Source organism: Empidonax traillii, unplaced genomic scaffold, assembly GCF_003031625.1.
Source record: "Empidonax traillii isolate 1590-97213 ecotype Southwest subspecies unplaced genomic scaffold, ASM303162v1 scaffold5:size3517227, whole genome shotgun sequence".
Taxonomy (NCBI): Eukaryota; Metazoa; Chordata; class Aves; order Passeriformes; family Tyrannidae; genus Empidonax; species Empidonax traillii.
Window position 1 is genome coordinate 3,046,837 of NW_020955198.1, and position 11,100 is coordinate 3,057,936.

The following is an 11,100-nucleotide window of genomic DNA, read 5'->3' on the forward strand; positions in this document are numbered from 1 at the left end:
GATGAGGTAACTTGGGAAGACAGATGTGGTCAGTGCCCCTAATGATGAGCACCGAAGTGTCAAATAATGGTTTGGTGATTTTTGTTTAGAAAAGAGATAGAAGGAGAGATAAATTCTGTCCTGAGAAATTTACAGACTAAACAAAGCAAAAAGGATACATTTTTGCAGTGAAGAAGACTGTATTTTGTCTAGAGGGAATGGGACGGATGTGAGAGGAAAGCTGGTAAGAGCTTGCTATTAATCATGAGTAGCAAGGAGACATTGTCTGGAGAGCTGGAAACAGAGGAAAGACTCAGATAAAGCTCAAGGCTATGCAGAAAACAGCTTCTTTCTGGGACTATACAACAGCATCTTTTCCATCTCTCGCCATGCCAAGTCACCATGCATCACTGCCTTTTTGGCAATGGTTTGGACTTGAAGTAATCTCAGTTATCCTCTAGGACAGCAAGCTGATTTGAGATCTGCATTCTCAGGTCAGGGTGTGGGATGATTAACTTGAGAAAGAGAGAGCATTAGCTGGGGAGATATGATGAGGTGCATGGGCAAGCAAGCAGCATAGCAAAGGTGCCTCGAGGAACCAGATCCATACAGTTCTACAAAAGGGGAGATATAAGGTGGTTTTTCATTTTTTTTAAGGATGATCAAGGGTCCAGTCACTAACCATTTCTTGAGCTCTGGGGATGGAAGAGAAGACAACTTTCAGTGGGAGATGGTAAAGTGCTAAAGGCAATCAGCAAGGTTTCTGAAGAATTGGTTTCTTCCCATTAGGTGAACACAACCTTCATGAGAAGGACCTACAAAGCACCCTTTGAATCCTATAATCATAGAATGGCTTGAGTTGGAAGTAACCTTAAAGATCATCTGTTTCCAACCACACCCTCATGGTCAGCGACATCTTCTCCTAGACCGTGTTGGTCAAAGCCCCATCCAACCTGGCCTTCTCCTCCCTGAGCTGGTGGTGTTCTTAGTTGTGTTGGATGTTAGCAGAAGCTATTCACTGCACTCTTCTTCATGACTGGAACAGGGATAAAGGGTGAGTAATAGGAAAAGCAATAGTGTGCAGAGCACACTGAGTGGTTTTGAAAAAGAGGGGAAAAAAACCATGACTTCCCCTCTTCCCAAAGCAAAGGGGAAGCTGGAACTTGGTCCTCAGTGGCAATTTATTTTTCCTAGTGTTCAAAGCACCTTATGCAGGGTTTTCTGCAGAGATGCAGCCTAATCCTGTGTATATTCCCCTGTTTCCACCAAAGGCTTAATTGCCATTAGTAACTGGTATTATAAGCTTCTTTAAACTAAAAATAGTCCCTGTGAATGCAGTGAGGGGAAAACTGGATTTCTAGGTAACAGAGTCCAAAAATTAAAGTCTGCTGATATAATTATGAAAATTCAAAATAGACAATAATCAACTCTTCCAATTGTGTGATCCAGAATGTAAAAAGCATGTCCTAGGTTGTATGTAAAAATTCCTGCGTGATGACAGGAAAGATCTGGAGGGGGGAAGTGTTGTTTTTTTAACAAACTGTGAAAATGAGAGAGCAAAGAGAAATCAATAGAGAAGAGAAGAGGGAGAGGGAGTGGGAAAGGGGACAACTCCCAAAGGAAACAAAGCCTCAGCCCAGAGGGTGACAGGGAAAAATTTATGTCTTCCTTGCCTATTCTTTTCTTCCTTCCCACTGGCAGGACCATGGAAGGTCCTTGAAAGAATGGAGGGAATGACATCTAACAACTGGGAGTTGTGTAGCCTATGTTCAGATATGAGCATTTACCCATGAGTTAAGAAAGTGATAGACAGTAAGGATTAGAAAGTGCAGAGGATATCTGAACTAGACAAAATGAAAGAGAAGGTGTGAGAGAAGTCATGGATACATCAAGGATTAAATTTTCTGCTTTTTTTATTGGATAGGGAAGTGACTGTGTTCATGACACTTGAATGAACCACTGATAGAAGAACTAGCTCATGAGTGCTGGTTATAAAAGGTTCAGGAAATAACAGACTCAACTGAAAAAGTACTTTCATAATAAATTGGCAAATTTCTAGCCCTGACACATGTTAAGAAAATCTTGAAAGCAGAATTCAACAATACATCCCAGGAGATAGAAATAAAATATAAAAATTCAGTGTCTCCTTTTTAACATCAATTTTTTGAAAATGTACACGTTTCCTGAATTCTTGAATTACTATATTTTCATGGTAACTCTTCATAATCCACTAGAAATATTTTTTTCCCTCTATTCATTCATACCTGGAGCTCTTTAATCACCTGTGGTTAAGTGATTTGCGAGCTTTTTGTTTTACATAAATATTATTTGGTTTACCTCAAGTTAGCCATAAAGATCTGCTTTTTCATCCCTTTTTAAATTACTGGAATTTTTGAAGGATCCAATTAGCAGACTAGAAGCATCTTGCTTTTTTCTTATTAAGAATGCTTTTTGCAAAGAAAACAAGCTTATTTTTCTTGTGTACAAAGAATTTTGTCTGCCAAAAAAAAAAAAAAAAAAGCTAAACTGGACTAACAATTCTGTGAAAGCTATTCCAGTATAAGTTCATTTTCTCATAACTGTTTGAGGTGGACACAGAACTATGTTATATGATTGAACTGATTTTTGAATGAGTATTCTGTTTCCAAAGAAGGGTAGCTCTTGTTTAAAGAATAAGTTTTATTTCAGTATGAATATCCTAATATGATCAGTGATCTATAAAACTGTCCTGAAGATGCAGGTAACGAAATCTCCCAGCACAGATGAGCTACAAGAGGAACACAAGCCTGACCAAATCTCCTGCCTGCTTAAGGTTTAAACTTGAACCATTCACTGCCTGAAGAAGAGTGCATACTCGGTCCTTACTAATCCATGAAAGAGGTTCTTCCCTTTGAAATAGCCTGATCATATGGAACAGCTCCTTCCTCCCTGTTGTTTAGGTAAATTTCATTGCATTTCTCTGGATCTTTGTTTATATGTGGACATGGGTCCTCTAATAAACTACTCAGAGGATTCAGGCAAATCTTGTAGGTGCTTAAATTCAAAACACAGAGTGATTCACTGTCTACATCACCATGAGCTGCCAGGCTCTGATTGTATATACCTACAGTCAGCAGAGACACCTGAATCTGACATCTGCAAGAGACAGTCTATATAAGTCTAATGTTTTACTATATCATATGAAAAAAGTATTTTATAATATTTTCAAACTTTTTACATACAGCTCTAATCATCCTCTTGCTTCCTTTCTTCTTAGTGAATTTATTCCTCTGCTAAGCCTTCAAAACTCTATTAATTTTTTTCTGCTGCTTTTGGAGGAATCTATCATCTGAAAAGGGAAACATGAGCTTGTGGGTATCGGTCTGTGAATAGAGATATGGTCAGGGAAATAAAATGTTCCACACCCAGAAGTCTGACTAGTTAAAAGCCATATAAGTAGTGGAAAGGGTGGTGTGTATATATATATGTATGTCTTTGTATATGTATGCATACAAATATACAGTATACTATATATACATACATTCTGTGTGTTTATATATGTGCATATATACGGAAGTCAAACCCTTTTTCTTAGTTTGGTGTTAATAGAACAGTCTCTGCAATTCTAAATATCTACACATATGTAAGGCCTTGATGTCTGATTCTGCATTGCTGTGACCTTGTTACACATTCTCTTTATTGTGTGGACTCCCTCATAAAACTAGATATTTTAAACATGCAGTTCCCAGTAAAATAGGCATTTATCACTCACGATAACATGGAACTGTCTCAGGGTGTGTTCAAAAGCCCCCCTGCAACTTACTGATAAAAAGCTTAACTCCATTTCAGTGCTTATCTGAAGAAGAAAGAGGTAGACCTTCATGAAATAACTGAATTTGTTTTTTTCTCTTAAGATGAAAAAGAGAGGCAGAGGAAAGGAAAAAAAAAAATCGCTTTAAAACACCAGTGCAGCAGAACAAGTTTAACCCATTGAGATTTGAAGTGAAGTTTTCTGCTTCATCAGGAAGAACCCTGTGGTGAAACATATGTCAGAAGAGAAGCAGATATGAGAAACTGGCCTTCTTTGCATATGAGATGATTAATTAGAAGGAAAATCACTTAGCCAGATGTCTCATTGGTGAAACTACATGTGCAAGGTACATCTGCAGTAAGGGAGCAGCATAGCACAGACAGGGCATTTGATTTCCATGCTAACATAGCAGAGATAGGAATCTGGTGTGAATTAGATCATGCTGACTCTTGGAGAAACAGAGGAGTACAGACCTTATTTCAGCTACAAATTATGAGCTGCATGTCTGTTGTTATAATGCTGCACTATTGTTACTTGATGCAGCTGAGTTATTGGTTATAAATAAATTACCCAGAGAAGACAGTAATTTTCTCCATCCATGTTCATAAATTGTAGGCAAACCAAACCTGATTTCTCCAAGTGCCACTTTTCTTCATTCACCAAGTAGATTTTCAGAATGCTTAGAAGATGGTGAATTTTTCATCAACTCATTACTGGGGTAACACTTTCAAATTTGATTGAATTAGGAATTTAAGTCTTTCAGAACTAAATACAACACAGTCTGTCTGCTGTCTGAATACTTGCCCACCTAAGGTGTTCATATATTTTTGTCACTGTGGCACCTTGGTGTCCCCCCAGTTTTTCATGCATTTTATGTCACAACTTGTATTTGAAATAAAAATTGTAAAAAAAGATCCTGCTTAGGCTAAACGCTGTTTGAAAAAGTTTTCTGATCTTTCTGTAGGAAACAAGTAGGTCGGTTGCTACTGAACTATGTTTTTTTCCTAAGCATGCAGTACAAAATTAGGGAGTGGGAAGTAAAGAGCTGTTACCCCAGTAGATCTACTAGAATCAAACCAAATTCCACCTCCTGGCTGCTATAAATTCCTTCCATAGCTAAAGCTGCCTCACCAGGAGTGTCCATGGAAAGCAGTCATTTCTCTGCTACCTGTAATCTTTCCACTTGATGTAGTCTACCAGCCTTTTGAAGAAGAGGTGTCTGTACAATACCTAGCACAATTAGATCCCTCTGTTGGCTTGAATTTCTCTATGCTATAGGAATACTAATCCCTCCCCAACAATAGAGACAGGCACTCCATAGAGCAGACACACAAACAGACTTTCATTAGAGAATGCAGTCCTGAAAGCCCGTTTTACAAAAGACTTTGCTGATTGGACTCAGTCATTTGAACAGTGATGGATACAGGGTATGTTCCACAAGAGCCTAGAAAGAGAGGTGCAGCAGTATCAGCAATGAGATGCAGACACTGCAGAATTCTGTAACAAAATGTGTATTAATATTAATGTAATATTATGTGCTTAAGCACATAGCATGCCATAACCTGAATCTTTAACATCTACTGTGTAAATATTTTTTCTTTCTTTCTTTTTTTTTTTTTTTTCTCTTTTGTGGAAAGTGATGACCAGAAATGCTGAGAACAGTGTATTTTAAAACAGCAGACTCCTATTTGGGTCGAAATTTCCTCTGTTCTCTCCATCTCAGCGGTTTGCCAACATTTCTTCAGTTAATTACTGAAATTTCAGGTACATTCTGAGCCTTTCAATTCCCAGACTTTCATATCAACGTGTCAGGTAATGAAGGTGTCAGGAGAGCCCTGGGGTATAAAGACAAATTTTCCAATTCATACCCACATTGGTGGGACACAAACATACAAACAGAGAGATTCAATTTACATAAATGCTTGTGGGACATGTTTTGAGACTTCTATGCTAAGAATGAGAGGTTATTATAATCTATGGGCTTCCTTGCTTATAAATGCTCACAGATTTAACAGTGAAGACCAAATTTTCATAATCAATAGCCTCTGTTTTTGTTTATTAGTTACTATCACAGGCAAGAGCTTCTGTTGATTAAGGGCGATGAAATCACGTCTACTCCCAAGGTGTGAATAACATGAATAAAAGCTTATGGGGTTAATTCAAGGCTTTTCACAGGCCCTGTGAGAAAGGTAAGTGGTATTACTCCAGTAACATTTAAAGGACCAGTTTGCAGCCCCAAAGTGTATCTCATTATGAGTTAAAGATTGGGCAACGCTGTTCTTAGAAACAGACTCCCCATTCACAGCTATAAGTCACTCTGCCTTTATCAGGGGTCACCTTTGCCAAGCTCTCAGCCTCTCTGGAGGGGGCAGCCCACACATACCTGACTCATTTTCCCAGAAGCCCTACTGTTATTGGGGCAGGTAGAGAAGCTTGGCATGATGGAGCCAGAACCTCCTGCTCATGGGACAGGGTAGCACCAGGGTCTGCTCCTCTAAGCAGGACAGGCCTTGTACTGGGACTACTGCTGGATGACAGCTGGCAATGCAGGCAGAGTGCATTCAGCTCAAAAAGCTGGCTTTGCTTCATCCAGTTTCTCAGCCTCTTCCTCTGTTTGCAGCTGAGCATGGGCTAAGGACCAGCCTTGCTTCTTGTTTTCCTTTTGGGCCAATTCTTCCACATAGCACAGATCACACTGCTTCCACCGAGAAGAAAGACCTTATCTGCTGGTAGGTGATGAGGAAGAGAAGCCTTCACAGGCTGCTCTCCTTAACCACTAATTTCTTTGACAGCTGGTATTTGGACTATAAGAGGCCTCAGATAAAACTCATTCCCAGCATTCTGACTACAGATTAAATCCCGTAAATTGCAGAGCACCTTCTTCAAGGGGATGAACACCTTTGTTCCCTGAAGATGGCTTTGCATAGATCACTGACTCCCAAGATTGAACCTTTGACCCAGTGGTGTTTATCGTGTGAGATCTTGACCTCGTTTGAGCTGTCCCACTGCCTCAAAATAGGGTCACTGCAGTCTAAAAGGAAGAGGGAAAAGGCTGCCATCTGAACAGAGATTGCCAAACCTGTGGTATTTCTCAGGTTTCATAGTAAGTCAGGTAGCTACTGCTTGTACATCTGAGCAGAGGTGGGAGGAAGCAAATGCATCACCAGAAGGTGATGCCTTTAGAAGTGACGGATTTAAAAATCAAGAAATTCACATTCCTGTAGTCAGGCTAGGTCCCTTTTAAATCAGAAGAAGAGGAAAAAGAAGAAGAAGAAAAAGGAGGAGAAGGAGAAGAAGAAGAGAAAGAAGATGACAACAAAGAAGAATTCACAGCACAATATTATATTTAATCTGAGCCAATAAAATTCAAGCCCAACTCCATTTTGGCTCTAATTTCTTTTCTTAGGTATTCCATTTTATTGTAGCCACACACAAATGTCCATTAACAATGAACAGTGGAGTCAATATACACCCACTGCCCAACATCAGCAGGCTGAACCACTGTCTCCCTGCCTCTGTTCTGTACATAGACAGCCCACTCCGACTGGTGGGATATCTAAGCTGGGCATGGAAAGTGCCCAAGGTTAGATGGTGTGACCTCCCCATGTAAAGGCAGAATACATTTGCAGAGTTCACAGAGTTGAATATTTTAGGTCTGAAAGAGTTGCCTGCTCCCACCTGGATTGCCAGGATTACACTGTATTTATAGAAGGAATAAAAATTTCTTATCAGCCGTGAGTGAATACAAGGAGATAAGCAAAGGACATAAGCTATTAGGTAACTTAACACTGTTCAGTTTACATCAGTAGGAAGCTGCTCTGTGATCTCACCTGCAGGTACTCAGCAAAGAATTTTTATGTTCAATATAGTCAAAGGTTTTTGCTGGTATTTCATGCATTTTCACACCCATCTCAAAGATTTTCACTGTGGCTATGAAGCAAATTTTGTTTTCCCAGCCACTCTGCCTCTCTGACAAACATCTACTGCCCATGCTGTGCAGTACCTGTCAATGCAATGAACTTTCAATGTCTTGTTTCTTGAAAAAAGCTGCAAGAATTTTACTAGGAAATAAGATCCTTTTCCTAAAGACCTTACCTCAAAACCTCAACCATTATTAAAACAAAGCTTGAATTACATAGGAATATGGTACTATCAGACTTTGCTCTAATTTAAGTTACATAGGAATATGGTACTATCAGACTTTGCTCTAATTTAAGTTTGTTCTTAAACTTTAAATTTGATCCTTACAGTTTAAAAAAAAAAAAAAAAAAAAACAACCAAAGACAGACTGAAACAAAGTACAGGGACCTTCTGCTGAATCAGTAGGGGAAATTATGATGGCAAATAAAGAATATATTGTCACTATTTTTCATACAGAATACTTCTTTTATCTGCATTGCAAGCCATTTATTTTCACAGACAATCATATGATCTTAAAATAGCTCAAGCTGAGAATTCCTGACCAGATTTTGCAAAAAACAAGAGAACCTGATGCATCAGCCTTTTTTCATTATGAATAGACAAAAGGCCCCATGAGGCACTAACTCCTCATCTAGATCCCCCCTAGGGCCTTCTGTGGCATCCTGTGACAACCTGGGTCTCTCAGAGAAGTGATTTGTAATGCATTCAGGACTATAGAGCTGGCCCCGGATGTGTCACTTGGCCAGGCCTGTCACTAGAGATACAAAATTGGATCTGGACCCTTGTAGATATTTCACAATCTGCAAGATGCACCTCTGTGAGTCGTGACCACTGTCCTGGTCACACTTGGACAGTACCAATGGCAGTAATTTACTCAAGCTTTTCCAAACGCAAACCCTCAGAATCCTGAATTAGCCTGTATGTTTCTTTCCTCTCAACAACAGAAAACAAGCTATAATATTCTAAACTGTGGAGTGAAACAGAATAAAATATCAAGGTAGCATCTAATCTTTTTTGTCAGTTTGAACTTGCAAAAAGGACAAAAAAGTGTACACCAAATATTGCAAATAGAAATTGCTGGTTGGGATTCCAGAGATTTCACTTACTGTGTCTTTTCTGATGGATCAGTCTGCCTCATTCAGAGCTTGGGAAACAGTTTCAGTGTCTACAGCCATACAGAACAAATATCCTTGCAGCAGTATCTGGATCAAACTCTGAACTGCAGGCTGCTCCAGGCAGTGCTGTCTGTACTTTCTGCCTTCACGACTGGTACCACGGTATGATAAACAATTCTGCTATTGGCAGTTTATTTATTAAAAAGAAAACAAAAGTACTGTCTTGAATTTAAATGAGAAAGATCACACTAAAACCATGGAAAAAACATGGAAATTTGCAGCACCAAAACCTCAGAGTTTTCCCAGCTTATCTAATGATAATCCCCCCCCCCTCCCTTTCCCTCCACTTTCTTTTTAATACTGTACCAAAATGAACACAACCATTCTGCAGCTGAGCCTCTGTGTTCACTTGACTGTTCGGGCCAAATTCTCTCCTTTAAAATTTACTGAAATATGTGGAGTTACGCAAACAGAGGACTTGCCTTCCTGTACTCTCCCTTGCTAAGAAACCAGTTTGCTTGTCCGTAAGCCCATGTTTCCAGGAGCAGAAACACATTGTGGCTTTAAATATAGACTGTCAGTTTGTGGCTTGCGTCTCATGTTACACACAGACAGCTTGAAACTCTAAATGCAAGTTGGGCAGTACCATTAATATCTCAGAAAAGTGTCAGTACGCTTTCAAAATGCCCTATATTTTAACTCCTGAAGGGAGGAGGAGGGAAAAACATTCAAATGAAACTTTTTTAAGCCGGGGGTTTAGGCGGAAACATTACTAACTTTGCTTGGTTCTGTTCAGGAGCCAGAGTTTGCAGAGCCTGTTTCAGTTCTTCACTCACACACGCACACACATTAACACAAAGAGTAAAAAAAGAAAACAGTTTCTTCACAACTTTTTTTTCTTCAGGATTAGTCTCAGGAATTCTTTTTTTTTTTTCCCCATATGAAATGCACTAGACAATCTTTTCCTTAAGCGACAGACTGAGAAATACACTATCATTGTAAAGAGGGGGGGGAGTAAGGATACTCACGTGGTTGAGATGTCGCATTGTTTTGGGAACTCATAATTTACGCCTTTGAAAAATGCCTTATTTGTGTTGACAGTCTCTCTTCCCTGCTCAAAACTGACGGCGGGATTGAACAGAACAGCTGGAAGAACCCAGGAAAATGCTCCTCTTGTTCGGGCTCTCCTTGCCTGGCTCCTGACCCCTTTACAACTGGAAAAGGAAACAGCACATGTGTCATTCTCTTTTGCCTGTGTAGCTCACATGAGCGGGGAGGGGCACCCATTTGCAGATAGCAGTAACTGTATTCAAGTTTTGCAAGTTGGATATATTCCACCCCTTTGCTTTTATTAGCCAGAAACCAGTGGAAAGAAAATGATCTTTTCATTCTTAGCCAAATGTAGACACACCTATTAAATGCACTTCCCAAACTCCTAACCACAGATGTTGACATATTTCTTTAAGTGCAAAACTTGCTGCTGACTCCCCGAAATGCCTTCCATCACTGGGTAAGCTTAAAAATAGGGCTTTTAATTTTCATTACCCAGCATCATCCTTAGCACTCACAGTCTAACTAATTCTGTCCTTTTAAAAGGTGAAAATTGAGAATGGCATTTACTGGGTCACAGGAGTTATGTCAGCATATAGCATGAATCTACACTGAACTCAAAACAAGAGGGAACCTGTGGCTGCAGCACAGGCTGAGGCACTGGCAACTCCATTCCTGGCCCTGATACAGGCTTCTTATGGAACCTTTGGCAAAATATTTAATCTCTGTCCCGTTTTGCCATTGGTAGAATAAAGATGAGACAATTGGTTTTCTCCCAGTCATGGTATTTTTATATAATCTACAGGCAGAAAATATTTATAAATAAGTCATATTTATTGGTCTGCAGAGGTTAATTTCCTCATACTTCACAGAAGGTTTTTCAGCCTGGACTAGGCTACCAGCTCCCTTGTTTATATTGGTGCCATTTAAAGCTATCTGTTTGGCTTTCTGCATGCTGTACTGCAGTCAGTGGTATGCAGTTATTGTAAGTGTGAATACACAAGAGACTGCAGTTGACATGGACTACAACTTCTAGATCTTACCAAAATACAATTTTTAATTACATGCCTTTGACACTACAATGAGTGGACAAAGTTTCCATTTTCCTGGAGTCTGCGAGTCAGGATGTATTAACTGCCTGCCTGTGATAGCAAAAACACAGTAACCAACAGAATGGAAGTGGAAAAAAACAGAGTAATGAAATTCAGGTTGAGACCATCCTGTTTTGCAAAACTGTCACAGGAT

General features: G+C 39.6%; 1 protein-coding gene across 1 annotated transcript in view; it reads right to left on the minus strand.

The window, feature by feature from the left end:
* GYPC (glycophorin C (Gerbich blood group)) overlaps nt 1-10,039 on the minus strand; it is a 32,891-nt gene extending 22,852 nt beyond the window's left edge. Inside the window, exon 1 of the mRNA XM_027880027.1 lies at nt 9,834-10,039. Coding sequence (XP_027735828.1) covers nt 9,834-9,867 — 34 coding nt within the window. The 5' untranslated portion in view covers nt 9,868-10,039. The remainder of the gene's footprint in view (nt 1-9,833) is intronic.
* Between the last annotated feature and the right edge of the window lie 1,061 nt (nt 10,040-11,100).